This window comes from Erythrolamprus reginae, chromosome 2, assembly GCF_031021105.1.
Source record: "Erythrolamprus reginae isolate rEryReg1 chromosome 2, rEryReg1.hap1, whole genome shotgun sequence".
NCBI classification, from domain to species: domain Eukaryota; kingdom Metazoa; phylum Chordata; class Lepidosauria; order Squamata; family Dipsadidae; genus Erythrolamprus; species Erythrolamprus reginae.
The window spans coordinates 25,039,614-25,054,834 of NC_091951.1; the positions used below are offsets into that span (position 1 = coordinate 25,039,614).

At 42.9% G+C, this 15,221-nt stretch overlaps 1 protein-coding gene across 1 annotated transcript in view; it reads left to right on the plus strand.

The window, feature by feature from the left end:
* The first annotated feature begins 891 nt into the window (after positions 1-891).
* Positions 892-15,221, plus strand: part of LOC139159993 (zinc finger protein 84-like) — a 42,638-nt gene continuing 28,308 nt past the window's right edge. The window contains exons 1-2 of the mRNA XM_070737480.1: positions 892-961; positions 5,689-9,437. Coding sequence (XP_070593581.1) covers positions 6,533-8,062 — 1,530 coding nt within the window. The 5' untranslated portion in view covers positions 892-961; positions 5,689-6,532 and the 3' untranslated portion in view covers positions 8,063-9,437. Of the gene's footprint in view, positions 962-5,688 lie in introns of the transcript that reaches the window.

A 15,221-nucleotide genomic window follows, 5' to 3' on the forward strand; every position in this document is an offset into this window, starting at 1 on the left:
CACACAAGAGATTCCAACTCAATGTAAACGGCTCAAAAGTTGACAGCAGAAAATACGACCTCAGCAACAGATTGATCATTGCCTGGAATACACTACCTGACTCTGTGGTTTCTTCTCCAAACCACAAAAACTTTAACTTTAGACTGTCTACAGTCGACCTCACCCCTTTCTTAAGAGGTCTGTAAGGGGCATGCATAAGTGCACCATAGTGCCTACCATCCCTGTCCTACTGTCCAAATTTATTTATACCTATTTTGCTTGTTTCTGTTTATACCTGTTACCGTGTACACATTTTGATAAATAAAATAAAAATTCCTATAAAAAATAAATTTAGGGGAAAGTATTTCCCCACCCCACCCCCTTTTTGTATGTTGGTCTGGTAGATATGTATATTTTTCTTTTTTGCATTTTGGTTTGTTTTAAATTCAATTTTAAAAATCATTAAAAAATAAATTGAGGGGAAAATATTTTCCCATCCTTCCCATTTTTTGCATGTTGGTCTGGTAGATATGTATATTTTTCTTTTTTGCATTTTGGTTTGTTTTAAATTCAATAAAATATCATTTAAAAAAATAAATCTAGGGCTCAGTACATATCTAATCTTGGTAAGCCAAGTAGCATCACATTTCAGTGTTTCACTAGGCTCACTTATAAAGGTCAGTTGCTAGAAGTGAAAAACGATTTGATAGCATTTATGCAGTGAAATCATCTTGCAAACGCCTTAGATAGAGACGGGACAAGAGTGGTTTTTAATCGCTATCAGGTGACGGCAGTCAAATAAGCAACGACTGTGCCTGAAACGTGCCTAATGGAGGAGTAAAAACCATCGAGTACTCAATTGCTAGAAAAGATCAGAGAGAAGAAACGCAGAGGGACTTCCTCTTCCGGAAGACTCATGGGTGGAAGGTGGGGTGCAGAGCGGCTCTTGTGTTCTTTCCAGAATCGAAGCAGCAGCTGGACGGTGAGTTGAGAGCAGGTGGTAGGAGACTCCGGGAGCAAATCGGGCTGTTTGGTTCCCTCCACGGCCTGGAAACAGAGAAGCAACTGGGCTGAAGCGTGTCAGCTGCACCTGCTCCTGCAGATTCCTCCCCTGCCCAAATTTAAGCCCACTGGTGCTGCACGCTGTGAAAGTGGGGGCTGCAATTTTCTACAGGTGGGAAGGTTGAAAATGTCTCTTTCAAGTTAAGGTTGATTCTTTGGGAATGGCTTCCCTGCAGAGGTTGTGGGTGCTCCATCACTGGGGGTTTGTGAGAGAGATGGAAGGGACCTTGTGGGTCTTCTATTCCGACGCCCTGCTCAAGCAGGAAACACAATACAATTTCAGACAATTGGTTGATTGTTCTCAGTATCAGGAAAATTCTCCTTAGTTGTGGGCTGCTTCTCTCACTGATTAGTTTCCATCCACTGCTTCTTGTCTTGCCTTCTGGTACATTGCAAAATAAGTTGGCCCCCTTCTTGAGTGTTGGAAGAGAGCTACCATAACGTACCTAGTGTTGGAGGGTGGCTACCATGTCATACCTAATCCTTCCTTTCACTGGACTAGACATAACTAATTACAGCAACCCTTCTTTATATCTTTTAGCCTCCAACCCCCTAATCATCCCTACTTCTCTTATCTGTGCTCTTTATACTGAGAGCATATGCACCAAAGAGAAATACCTTCTGTGTGTAATCAGACTTGGGCAGTAAAGAATTCTATACTATTCTATTCCATAGAATGTGTTCTACACCTTTTTAAAAAATATTGTGGCGATCCAAACTAGTTGCAGTAATCCAAATGTAATCTTACCAAAGCATTATAAATTGATACTAACACTTCACGTTGTCTTAATTGTATCCCTCAGTTAAGGCAGCCTAGGATTGCATTAGCTTTTTTTAGCCACAAAAGCTAATGCAATCTTAGGCTACAATCATACTGTTGGCTCTTTTTAGGTGATTGTTCACTATGGTAGGACTTCAAGATCTATCTCACAGTTACTACTATTGAGCCAGGTTATATCTATTCTGTACCTTGCAATTTGGTTTTTCTTGGCTAAGTGTACAACCTACTTTCCCCCCTCTATTTAATTTCATTTTGTTGGATAGGGCCCAGTGTTCAAGTCTATAGCTACTTAAGTCCAAAGTCCACAAGGAAAGTCTGAGGTTTACAGTTCAAAAGCAAACCACAGTTCAAAAGATAGGATCCAGCAAAGCTGGGAAGTTACACACCAAAATAGCTCTTTCTTGTGTGGAGGAGTGTAGCTGCTTCCTCTCAAGCAGCCTCACTGACATCTGTGCTTCCCTCTATTGTGCTTTCTTCACACAAGAGCCTATATGGATTTGTGATACTGCTATTGAGCCAGGTTGTACAGTATCTATTTTGTACCTTGCAATTTTGTACAACCTACTATTTTTCCTCTATTTAATTTCATTTTGTTGGAGAGAGCCCAGTGTTCAAGTCTATATCTACTTAAGTCCAAAATCCTACCCTCAAAACGTCGCTACAGAGCACTGCACACCAAGACAACTAGACACAAGAACAGTTTTTTCCCAAACGCCATCACTCCACTAAACAAATAATTCCCTCAACACTGTCAGACTTTTTACTAAATCTGCACTTCTATTCTACTAGTTTTTCTCATCATTCCTATCATCCTTTTCCTTCCACTTTGGACTGTATGACTGTAACTTGTTGCTTGTATCCTAATATTTTTATTAATATTGATTGTTTCTTCCTTGCTTATTTGACAATTATTAAGTGTTGTACCACATGATTTTTGACAAATGTATCTTTTTCTTTTATGTACTCTGAGAGCATATGCACCCAGACAAATTCCTTGTGTGTCCAATCACACTTGGCCAATAAAGTTCAATTCTATTCTATTTTAAAGTTTGTGTAATTTATAAATTGGATTTTCTGTATTGGGAATTTTAAAAGTTATCAAGCAATGGATGGAATAGTAATGATAAGAATTGTATTTGTTTAAATATAAGAAAATAAGTTAAAATAATTTTTTAAAAAGTTAGAATGTTGGAAGGGAGATATGAAAGGGGAGAAGAAATGAAAAATTTAGGGCATCTATAAATGATAGAACTGAAAAAAATGATGAGTAAAGATACCAATTGAGGGGAGGGAGAAATACAGCCTAAAATCAAGAGGCATAGGAGAATGACTATTTTTGGAAGTTAAGTTATAGCGATTAATTAGGAAGAAAGTTCAAAATTAGAGGTGGTAGACCCAGGCGACAAAAATAGGAGGAAGAAGGCAGCGTTAGAGCATTAGGAAATATACCTGGAAGAATATATTAAAAATAAAAATATATAATATATATATTAATATAGATAAGAGGAAAGATATAAGTTTAAGAAATAGCCCCAGTGTTGAAAAGAAATTAAGGCTTCTGAATTGCTAGTCTGCTAACGATAAAATGGATTATGATTAGATGTATTCAGGGATGAATAAGAGGGAAAAAGAGGAAGTAGGAAGGGAGAGAGAGAGGAGGGAAGTCAGAAAGAGGTAGAGAGGGAGAAAGAAGGTAGATGGAAGAGAGGGAGATAGAGGGAGGGGAGTACCAAATATAGAAGGAAAGCAGACTGGAGATAAAAGTATAAAATGAGAAAACCAAGGACATATGTTTATGATATTTTGGCTGTATAACTATGGATGTCTCGATAATATGGAATATTTATTTGTTTGTTTGTTTTGTCAAGTATATATTGGTAGTATACAAAAATATAACAGTGTTTATATACATGATAATAGTAAGAGAGAAACATTAGGATAGGGAACGGAAGCCACGCTGGTGCACTTATGCATGCCCCTTACTGACCTCTTAGGAATCAGGAGAGGTCAACAGTGGATAGTCTAAGGGAAAAGTTTTGGGGATTAGGTGATGATACCACAGAGTCAGGTAAAGAATTCCATGCATCAACTAATTGGTTACTGAAGTTGTATTTCCTGCAATCGAGTTAAGAGCGGTTTACTTTAAGTTTGTATCTGTTATGTGCTCATGTGTTGTTGTGGTTGAAGTTGAAGAAGTCGTTTACAGGATGGATGTTGTAGCAGATGATTTTATGGGCTACGGTTAGGTCGTGTTTAAGGTGTTGTAGTTTTAAGCTTTTTAAACCTAGGATTATAAGTCTAGTTGCGGAGGATATACTGTTGCGAGTGGAGGAGTGGGGTGCTCTTCTAGTAAAGTATCACTGGACATTTTCTAGAGTGTCGGTTCCGGACAGATGAGCTGTATTTGAGGATTGGTCTGGCAAACATTTTTTATGCTCTGGTTAGTAGTGTGAGATTACTGGAGCAGAAGCTATATAGGATTAGGTTAACAACTCTTGAAGCCTTTTTGGCAATGTCATTGCAGTGTGCTTTGGCACTTAGGTCATTTGATATGAGTATTTCATTTATTCGATTTGTATGCCGCCCCTCTCCGGACACTCGGATTCGATTCCAGGGTCTTTTACGCAGTGGGGGTTGTCTGTAAGGTTTGTTTGTTCAGCTTGTATTTGGTGTTCTGATTCTTTTAGCCAATGTGTAGGACGGAGCATTTCTTGGTTGAGATTTGGAGTTGCCAGATGTTTGACCATTCAGACACAAAGTCAAGCTGTTTTTGGAGAGTAGTTGTGTTATTGCTGGTATTGAAAAGTTTTACATCATCTGCGAAAAGAATGCAGTTGCTTGTAATGTGATCACAAATGTCATTTATATAGAGTATGAATAGTGTTGGTCCAAGAACGCTGCTTTGGGATACGCCGCTGTTAACCAGAATGGGATTATATATGGCGCTCCCTATTTTGACAACTTGTTGTTTGTTTGATAGGAATGCAGTTATCCAGTTATGGAGGCATCCTAAGATGCTGTAGGATTTTGAGTTTTAGAAGTAGTTTGTCGTGAACCACTGAATCGAAGGCTTTTACTTCTAAAATATAAATTGAGTCTATTGATTTGCTCTGATCGAGATGTATAGTTCATATATTTTTGCAGTGAAGGAGTTGCAGATTACAGGATTTTTTTTCTGAAACCAAATTGTTTGTTAGAGAGTAGGTTGTTAGTTTTTAGGTGGAGGGTAATTGATTGATTAAATGATTGATTCCATGACTTTGCATGTCACATAGCATAAAGAGATTGGTCTGTAGTTTTCAACTAGACTGGGATCTCCTTTTTTGAAGATGGGGGATGACCGTTGCTTGCAACCATAGCTTTGGTACTTTTCTACTTAAGAACTTAATTCGTTCTGTGACAGGTTCTTAAATAGAAAAGTTTGTAGAGGAGGCGGACAGTCACTGCCCAGAGTGAAGGGAGTGTTTCTTTTCTCTGGGCACTGGCCGAGGTTTATTCCATCTCCAAGCACCTAGAGAAAGGAAAATGCTTTGTTCGCTCTGGACTGCCAAACCCTCTTTAAGTACCACCGAACGGCTCCTCTGACAGCCCAGAAAAGCCTGAGATGGCCGGGATTAAAGTGGGAATGGCAAGAAACTGGCCTGGCCTTCATGCCACTCTCAAATTTCCTAGGAAATTTTTCCGGGCTTGGGTTCTTAACTAGAAAATGGTTCTTAAGAAGAGGCAAAACAATCTTCAAAACCCGGTTCTAAGTAGAGGCGTTCTTAAGTAGAGGTATCACTGTATATACCTTTTTTTTCTTTTTTCACATCATCTCTAACTACTTTATAAACAATTACATTTCTACTTTTCTTTGAATCTTACAGACAAAGAAGATGGCAATAAGAGCAGTTGGGAAAATTGTAAATAAGAACCAACGTTGAATAGGGAAGAAAAACGAGCGAAAATTCAAAATATTTTCCATTTCTTTGAGAAAACCACGCAATTCTCCTCCACTTCCAGCAGCTGATGGACAAGAGAGAGAAAATCAAAAAAGATTTCAAGCTTGAATAAGCAGATTATGAAGAACTCAAGGAAAGGTTACATGAAAAGTCAAACAATATTATTTTTCAATCAGGAAAAAAAGGGAAATATCTGGAAGTCAGTGGGGAGGAAAAGGTCAATAGTAAACTCCCGTAGAGTAGACAGGAATGCCGGAGTCCCACTTAAAGGAAGAAAATGGTGTGAATGAAAGCACCACTAAACAAGGCATTTTCCATATTTTTTTGTGACCTCAGCTGTGGAAAAGCGACATAAATTTGCCTACTGTGGGAAACAAAGAGATTGCAAATCACAGAGGGAAGCCACAAAAGTTCTCCCAAATGCAAAGTGCTTAGAGAAGCTAGACAGGAGAAAAGCCATACACACTATCTCAATGTAGCAAAAAAACTTGTCAGAACAGCTCCCTTGTCATTCATGGAAGCAACCACACAAGAGGGAAGTCACAACACTGCTCCCAATGTCCTTTAGTCAGCATAGCAACATGGTGGTACACCAGAAGGCATACACAAGGGAGAAAACATATGATTGTACAGATTGTGTAAATGTTTCACAAAAATTCTAAGGTCATGTTCCAAAGAGAATTCTAATCTGGTGAAGCAGCCAAGACTCGCAAAGAAGGCAAAACATTTGAATGTGCTGACTGAAAAAAATTCTGTCACGATTTCAGTCATGAAACACCAGAGTATTCACACAGGAGAGAAACCCCTTGAATATCCTGACTGTGGAAAAGATTTTAGTGGTGAATCCAACCAGAGGACTCACACAAGAGAGAAAACCTTTGAATGTCCTGATTATGGGAAAATATTTTGTCATAATTCCAGCCTGGTGAAACACCAGAGGACCCACACAGGAGAGAAATCATTTGGATGTCCTGATTGTGGGAAAGGTTTCAGCAATAATTCCCATCTCGTGATACACCGGAGGACTCATACCGGAGAAAAACCTTTTGAATGTCCTGACTGTGGGAAAAGCTTTAGTCAGAATTCCAGCCTGGTGAAACACCAGAGGACCCACACAGGAGAGAAACCCTTTGAATGTCCTGACTGTGGGAAAAGTTTTAGCGATAGTTCAAACCTGGTGAAACACCAGAGGACTCATACAGGAGAGAAACCCTTTGAATGTCCTGATTGTGGAAAAAGTTTTACTCAGAGTTCAGACCTGGTGCAACACCAGAGGATACACACAGGAGAGAAACCCTTTGAATGTCCTGACTGTGGGAAAACTTTTAGTCATAATTCTAGCTTTTTGAAACACCAGAGGACTCACACAGGAGAGAAACCCTTTGAATGTTCTGATTGTGGGAAATGTTATGGTCAGAATTCCAGCCTTTTGAAGCACCAGAGGACTCATACAGGAGAGAAACCCTTTGAATGCCCTGACTGTGGGAAAAGTTTTAGTGATAATTCCAGCCTGGTGACACACCAGAGGACTCACACAGGAGAGAAACCGTTTGAATGTCCTGATTGTGGGAAATGTTTTAGTCATAATTCCAGTCTTTTGAAACATCAGACGACTCATACAGGAGAGAAACCCTTTGAATGTCTTGACTGTGGGAAATGTTTCAGTCAGAGTTCCAACTTGATGAAACACCAGAAGACTCATACAGGAGATAAACAATTTGAGTGCCCTGACTGTGGAAAAGCTTTTAGTGATAATTCCAGTCTGGTGACACACCAGAGGACTCATACAGGAGAGAAACCCTTTGAATGTCCTGACTGTGGGAAAAATTTTAGTCATAATTTCAGCCTGGTGCGACACCAGAGGACTCACACAGGAGAGAAACCCTTTGAATGTCCTGACTGTGGGAAACGTTATGGTCAGAATTGCCACCTGGTGATACATCAGAGGACTCATACAGGAGAGAAACCCTTTGAATGTCCTGACTGTGGGAAAAGTTTTAGCGATCATTCCAGTCTGGTAACACACAGGAGGACACACACAGGAGAGAAGCCCTTTGAATGTCCGGATTGTGGGAAAAGTTTTAGTCATAATTCCAGCCTGGTGCAACACCAGAGGACTCACACAGGAGAGAAACCCTTTACGTGTCCTGATTGTGGGAAAAATTTTAGTCAGAATTCCAGCCTGAGGAAACATCAGAGGAGTCACATAGAAGAGAAACCATTTGAATGTCCTGATTATTGGAAAGTTTTCAATTGTAATTCCCGTCTCGTGATACACCAGAGATATTTTAAAAATTGATGAGGAGATTAAAAATTATCTCCTGGAAACCACTGGTGAAAAGAAAGTAGAAATGATGTTGGTATATAAGATTATACTAAACATAATGAGGAAAAATGAAGATGAAGAAATGAAAACCAAGGAGGCTGCACAGATTAAAAGGAAACAGAAAAGAGAACAGACTGATAACGATTTTAAGATTTATAGTGACATGAAAAATAAAAATAAAATTGAAAATTATGGACAAACTGATGATTACACTGGTATTTACAATGACAAGAATAATGAAAAGAGAACTGATAATAATAAACTGATGATTACACTGGGATTTACAGTGAAATGAAAAGAGCAAGAGGGGATAATTGGTTTCAGAGGAAGCAATTTAAAAATAAGAGGGTTAATAGGGAAAAGAGATGAGGAAAAACTATGTTAAAATTATGCAAACAAGTTACATAAAAGGAAGGCAAGAAATTCAAAAGAAAATTAATTATTCATATAGCAACAATAGAAAGAAAAAAATAAGAGTAGAGGGGGGAAAGGAAAAATATATAAGAAATGGAATTTGGAAGAGTTCAAAAGAGAATGGACGATTGATGGTTGATAAGATTTCTCTTATCAGATTTCTTTTCCTTCCTAGAATTAGAATAATTGTACTATTGTAATTCTGTTAACAATATTAGTGTAGATGTATATATAATTAATCAACATAATTATATCAAGAGGTGTTTTATAAATTTAGTTTGAATTGGTGTATAATTTATATATTGAGTTAATCTTGAAAAAAAATAGAAAACTATTGATATAATTTGGAATATGATAAGACTTGCATAACTATTATTTGTAAAGGGTTGCATATAAGGGTATATATTTTATATGTTGGTTTGAATTAAGTTTTGATGAATAGAAATATGAAGAGAAATGAAACAGATTGAAAAGGATTTAGATAATTATTGATATTGTTGGTGTTATAAGATTTGTGTAATTATGACTTATAAAGGTCTCTATATAAGTCTATTCTACAGTGAACATCGCATTGTAAGTAAGGTGAGCAATTCCCCAGTGAAAAGGACTAATTCCTGACGCCCAGCTGAGTCCTTCCTTACCAAGAGATTCTTTCTGGATCCCAGCCACTGAATTCCTGATGTCCAGCCAAGTTCTGCCCTAGCAAGAGATTTACCTGGACCCCAGCATGCGAATTCTTGATACCTGATCCCCCTGCAGCCAGCAGATTGCCCGATGGCTACCAATAAATAGATACAAACCTTGGGACTCAAGATAAGAAATCCTCCTTGGATGATAAATTGGGACTAATAGATTGGAACTAATCACAGACTGTTTAATTGACTATTTTAATTGACTGAAAGATTGGGAAATGTGACAATAAAAAGAAAATAAAGTTGGAAAGGAGATATAAAAAGGGGAAAGATATTAGAAAGTTAGGGCATTTGGTAAGGACACAATTAAAAAAGAATCAGTTAAGATATAAACTGACGAAAGGAAGGAGTAAGGTCTAAAATTAAGAAGTGAAAAGTAAAGTAAAGGTGGCAGCATTAGATAATACAGTGATACCTTGTCTTACAAACTTAATTGGTTCCGGGACGAGGTTCTTAAGGTAAAAAGTTTGTAAGACGAAACAATGTTTCCCATAGGAATCAATGGAAAAGTGATTAATGCGTGCAAGCCCAAAACTCACCCCTTTTGCCAGCCAAAGCACCCGTTTTTGCGCTGCTGGGATTCTCCTGAGGCTCCCCTCCATGGGAAACCCCACCTCTGGACTTCTGTTTTTTTGCGATGCTACAGGGGAATCCCAGCAGGGGAATCCCAGCATCGCAAAAACAAGCGCTTCGCTGGCAACGGAAGTCCAGAGGTGGGGTTTCCCAGTGAAGGGAGCATCAGTGAAATCGCAGCATTGCAAAAACACCGAAGTCCTCGAAACCCCACCTCTGGACCTCTGTGTTTTTGCAATGTTGCGATTTCACTGAGGCTCCCCTCACTGGGAAACCCCACCTCCGGACTTCCGTTGCCAGTGAAGCGCCCGTTTTTGCATTGCTGGGATTCCCCTGCAGCATCACAAAAACACAGAAGTCCAGAGGTGGGGTTTTCCATGGAGGGGAGCCTCGGGGGAATCCCAGCAGTGCAAAAACGGGTGCTTCGCTGGCAACGGAAGTCCGGAGGCAGGGCATCCCAGCGGCGGCGGTGGGTTTGTAAGGTGAAAATAGTTTGTAAGAAGAGGCAAAAAAATCTTAAACCCCAGGTTTGTATCTCGAAAAGTCTGTATGACGTGGCGTTTGTAGGACGAGGTATCACTGCATTTGTTATATCTAGAAGAATATATTACACACTTAAATATACTTAAATATAGATAAGGGGGAAATCTTTATGAATAGCACCGATGTTGGAATTAATTTAGGGTTCTGAAATAGGAAAGGAGAAGGAGGAGGAAGAGGAAGCAGGAAGGGGAGAGAGGTAGGAGGGAAGAATGTTAAGAGGGAGAGAGGGAGAAAGAAGGTAAAGGGAAGAGAGGGAGATAGGGGAAGAAGAAGAAGAAGAAGAGAGTAACAGATATACAAAGAAAACATGGAAGATAAAATTAATGATGCAAATTTAGGATATTTGTTTATTATATATTGGAAAAATGTATGTTTATCATGTTGATATGGTATATGTATAAATAAATGTATGGGTTGATGAAAAAAATAAAGGAAACACATGAATGTTCTATCTGTGGGAAAGGTTTCAGTTGGAATTTCAACTTCATGGTACACCAGAGGATTCACACGGGAAAGAAACCATTTGAATGTCATTTTTGTGTGAAAGGTTTTTAGTTATAATTCCAGTTTGGTGAGACACCAGAGGACTCACACCATGGAGAAAGTTCTCCAGTGTCCAATCTGTGGACATTACTTCAAGCATAAATCATCCCTTTTTGCACACAAGGAAATTCACACGAGGAAACATTTCAAGAGTTTGGAGAAGTCTTGAAATTCATTTGTGATCTCCCATTGAAAGTGTAGGTGAGAATTTTGGAATTTTGGCCTGATTCATTTTTACGCATTTCTCAGGATTAAACTTGTAGGTGGAGAAAAAAATGAAAGTGGAAAATGGCCTGATTCCTATCTCAACAGATCTCACACCCTCCTATCCTTACCTGTTGAAGATCTCTGCTCTTCATCAGTGATGGGCTGCTACTGTTATGGTCCAGTGCGGCGCACCTGCTGATTAAATCACTGACTCCCATGCCGACCCCAGGGAGCCGTCAATTTTTTTGCGTATTGTTTGAATATTTTTCAAACTTGGGGGAATTATTTTAGCTTTTCTTCTTCTGAGCATGTGCAGAAGCTGAGTTTTTGGCACTGTGCATGTGTTGCTATTTTGGGGGGAGAGAGGTTTTTTTTTTTTTTTCATTTTGAGCATGTGCAGAAGCCGCATTATACTTGTGGCAGCTATCTGTTTTTTGGTTTCGTGGTGTGCAGGAGCAATGTTCCCTCTAAGCTGCGTGAGCGCGCGCCTGCGCAGCTATCAGGAACCCCCCCACTCACTAACTTTTGAAGTGGCGCAAAGCCACGCTGTCCCAGATCGCTCGCTCGCCTCTAAGATCTGCAGCTAAGATCGAAGAGGAAGAAGATCCAGATTGAGTGTGAGGGGGGAAGTGACGGAGAGGAGAGGTGGTGGGGATCCCAGGCTAGGGATGGCACGCGCGGGGAGGGTTGTTTGGGTTTAAAAGGCTAATTGGTTAAAAACATGGGCTCTCCCCCCACGTTGCTGGGAGTCCCGCGGGGGCAGAGCCTGGCCAGAGAGAGATTTCACAGAAGCAAAAGACCTCTCTGGCTGGGCTCTGCCCCTGCAGGACTCCCAAGATGTGCCGAGGGGACACCTTGGCCCCAGGATCCCTGGCCACTACTCCAAGTGCCTTGGACTCCCTTTGCAAGCCAACCCTCAGCAAAGCCCCAGCTGCATGGGGGTGAAGGGGTGGGGGAGGGGATCTCATCCCCAGCCAGGCGACGGCGAGGTCCTCCTGCTGCTCGCCCGCCGTCCAGGCCCCACCACCGGCTTGCTGCGTTCCTCCCGCTGCTCGCCCATCGCAAAGGCCCCGCTGCCAGCTCGCTGAGTTCCTCCCGCTGCTCGCCCATCGCAAAGGCCCCACTGCCGGCTCGCTGCGTTCCTCCCGCTGCTCGCCCATCGCAAAGGCCCCACCGCTGGCTCACTGCGTTCCTCCCCCTGCTTGCCCACCGCCCAGGCCCCACTGCCGGCTCGCTGCGTTCCTCCCGCTGCTCGCCCATCGCAAAGCCCCCGCTGCCGGCTCGCTGCATTCCTCCCGCTGCTTGCCCATCGCAAAGGCCCCACTGCCGGCTCGCTGCGTTCCTCCCGCTGCTCGCCCATCGCAAAGGCCCCACCGCTGGCTCGCTGCGTTCCTCCCCCTGCTTGCCCACCGCCCAGGCCCCACTGCCGGCTCGCTGCGTTCCTCCCGCTGCTCGCCCATCGCAAAGCCCCCGCTGCCGCCTCGCTGCATTCCTCCCGCTGCTTGCCCATCGCAAAGGCCCCACTGCCGGCTCGCTGCGTTCCTCCCGCTGCTCGCCCATCGCAAAGGCTCCACCGCTGGCTCGCTGCGTTCCTCCCCCTGCTTGCCCACCGCCCAGGCCCCACTGCCGGCTCGCTGCGTTCCTCCCGCTGCTCGCCCATCGCAAAGCCCCCGCTGCCGGCTCGCTGCATTCCTCCCGCTGCTTGCCCATCGCAAAGGCCCCACTGCCGTCTCGCTGCGTTCCTCCCGCTGCTCGCCCATCGCAAAGGCCCCACCGCTGGCTCGCTGCGTTCCTCCCCCTGCTTGCCCACCGCCCAGGCCCCACTGCCAGCTCGCTGAGTTCCTCCCGCTGCTCGCCCATCGCAAAGGCCCCACTGCCGGCTCGCTGCGTTCCTCCCGCTGCTCGCCCATCGCAAAGGCCCCACCGCTGGCTCACTGCGTTCCTCCCCCTGCTTGCCCACCGCCCAGGCCCCACTGCCGGCTCGCTGCGTTCCTCCCGCTGCTCGCCCATCGCAAAGCCCCCGCTGCCGGCTCGCTGCATTCCTCCCGCTGCTTGCCCATCGCAAAGGCCCCACTGCCGGCTCGCTGCGTTCCTCCCGCTGCTCGCCCATCGCAAAGGCCCCACCGCTGGCTCGCTGCGTTCCTCCCCCTGCTTGCCCACCGCCCAGGCCCCACTGCCGGCTCGCTGCGTTCCTCCCGCTGCTCGCCCATAGCAAAGGCCCCACCGCTGGCTCGCTGCGTTCCTCCCCCTGCTTGCCCACCGCCCAGGCCCCACTGCCGGCTCACTGCGTTCCTCCCGCTGCTCGCCCATCGCAAAGGCCCCCGCCGCCGGCTCGCTGCGTTCCTCCCGCTGCTCGCCCATCGCAAAGGCCCCGCCGCCGGCTCGCTGCGTTCCTCCCGCTGCTCGCCCGCCGCCCAGGTCCCGCTGCTGTCCAATCACACTTGGCCAATAAATTTCTATTCTATTCTATTCTATTCTATTCTATAGTAAATGCATATTTTTGTGTGTCTCTGTGTAATATGTATGTACACATATGGTATATATACATAGAATTAAATAGTATATTTTAGATGTTTAATAATAGTAAATAGAGAGGGAAATTGTATCTCTTTGAGATGAGGAGAGGCCAGGCAGCCTAACCCAAACCCTTGACGTGAATGATGTCAAGTTGACCACCTTTAATCCTGTCACATAACCTTTAAGCCACCCCATAGTCACATGATAGTCAAGCCACTCCCACAAAATAATCTACGCCCACCGAGTGGTAGTAAAAAATTTTGCAGCCCTTCACTAATCTTCATGTTGGGGAGAGAGGGAAGGACACTCATCCTTGGGCATCATGACACTGTCCTGGAATCAACCACCATTTTCAATGAGCCCTGGATTTGTCCCTGGGCCATGCAGTGGAGTTTTGGAAGTGGCTGCCATTTTGCCACACTGTCACATAGAAAAGGGACAAACCTCTCTGTTTTGCTACCTTAATATGAGGGGGGAGGGGAAGTATAATAGAAAATGTCTCATTAGAATTATCAGAAGCATTCGACCTATTAAAATGGGTATTGTCAGTGTTGCTATGAACATTATGGCAAACCAAGAAACTCAGAGTTGCCTCAAACTGAAAAACGAGCAGTGATGAAGTTTAATAATAAATGAATTTAATAATAAAAACATAATATAAAGGCTCATTTCCCAACTCTTGCTCAGTGGTGAGGACTCCACACATGCAGTGGATTTCTAACACGCTACGATTGTTAACTTGTAATCTCTCTCTCCTGCATTTTGCATCTCTATGACCAATATGTCTTCCTCAGCCTCCCTTCCCTCCTCATTATAAATTTAGAATTTCAGTTTCAGTCATATATCAATCCATACATTCTGTAACTCTGATGATATGAGCTGCAATTAAGCTCCTGCCTCTTTAATCTATTTGTTATGTTGCTGCTTGTTCCAGTCCTATATTCTATGAAATAATGACATTTCATTAGGCACAATTAAGTTAGAATGGCTAAACTGGATCTGTTTTGATTGGCATTCTTCTCAGATACTATATATAGAGCGCTGGTGAGACCACATTTGGAATACTGTGTTCAGTTCTGGAGACCTCACCTACAAAAAGATATTGACAAAATTGAACGGGTCCAAAGACGGGCTACAAGAATGGTGGAAGGTCTTAAGCATAAAACGTATCAGGAAAGACTTCATGAACTCAATCTGTATAGTCTGGAGGACAGAAGGGAAAGGGGGGACATGATCGAAACATTTAAATATGTCAAAGGGTTAAATAAGGTCCAGGAGGGAAGTGTTTTTAATAGGAAAGTGAACACAAGAACAAGGGGACACAATCTGAAGTTAGTTGGGGGAAAGATCAAAAGCAACGTGAGAAAATATTATTTTACTGAAAGAGTAGTAGATCCTTGGAACAAATGTCCAGCAGACGTGGTTGGTAAATCCACAGTAACTGAATTTAAACATGCCTGGGATAAACATATATCCATCCTAAGATAAAATACAGGAAATAGTATAAGGGCAGACTAGATGGACTACGAGGTCTTTTTCTGCCGTCAGTCTTCTATGTTTCTATACAGGGTTGGCTTTCTCCATCACTGCCAGTCTGAGAGAAGGAAGTTCAAACTGGACAACTAAGCTACAGTCCCCCTTGT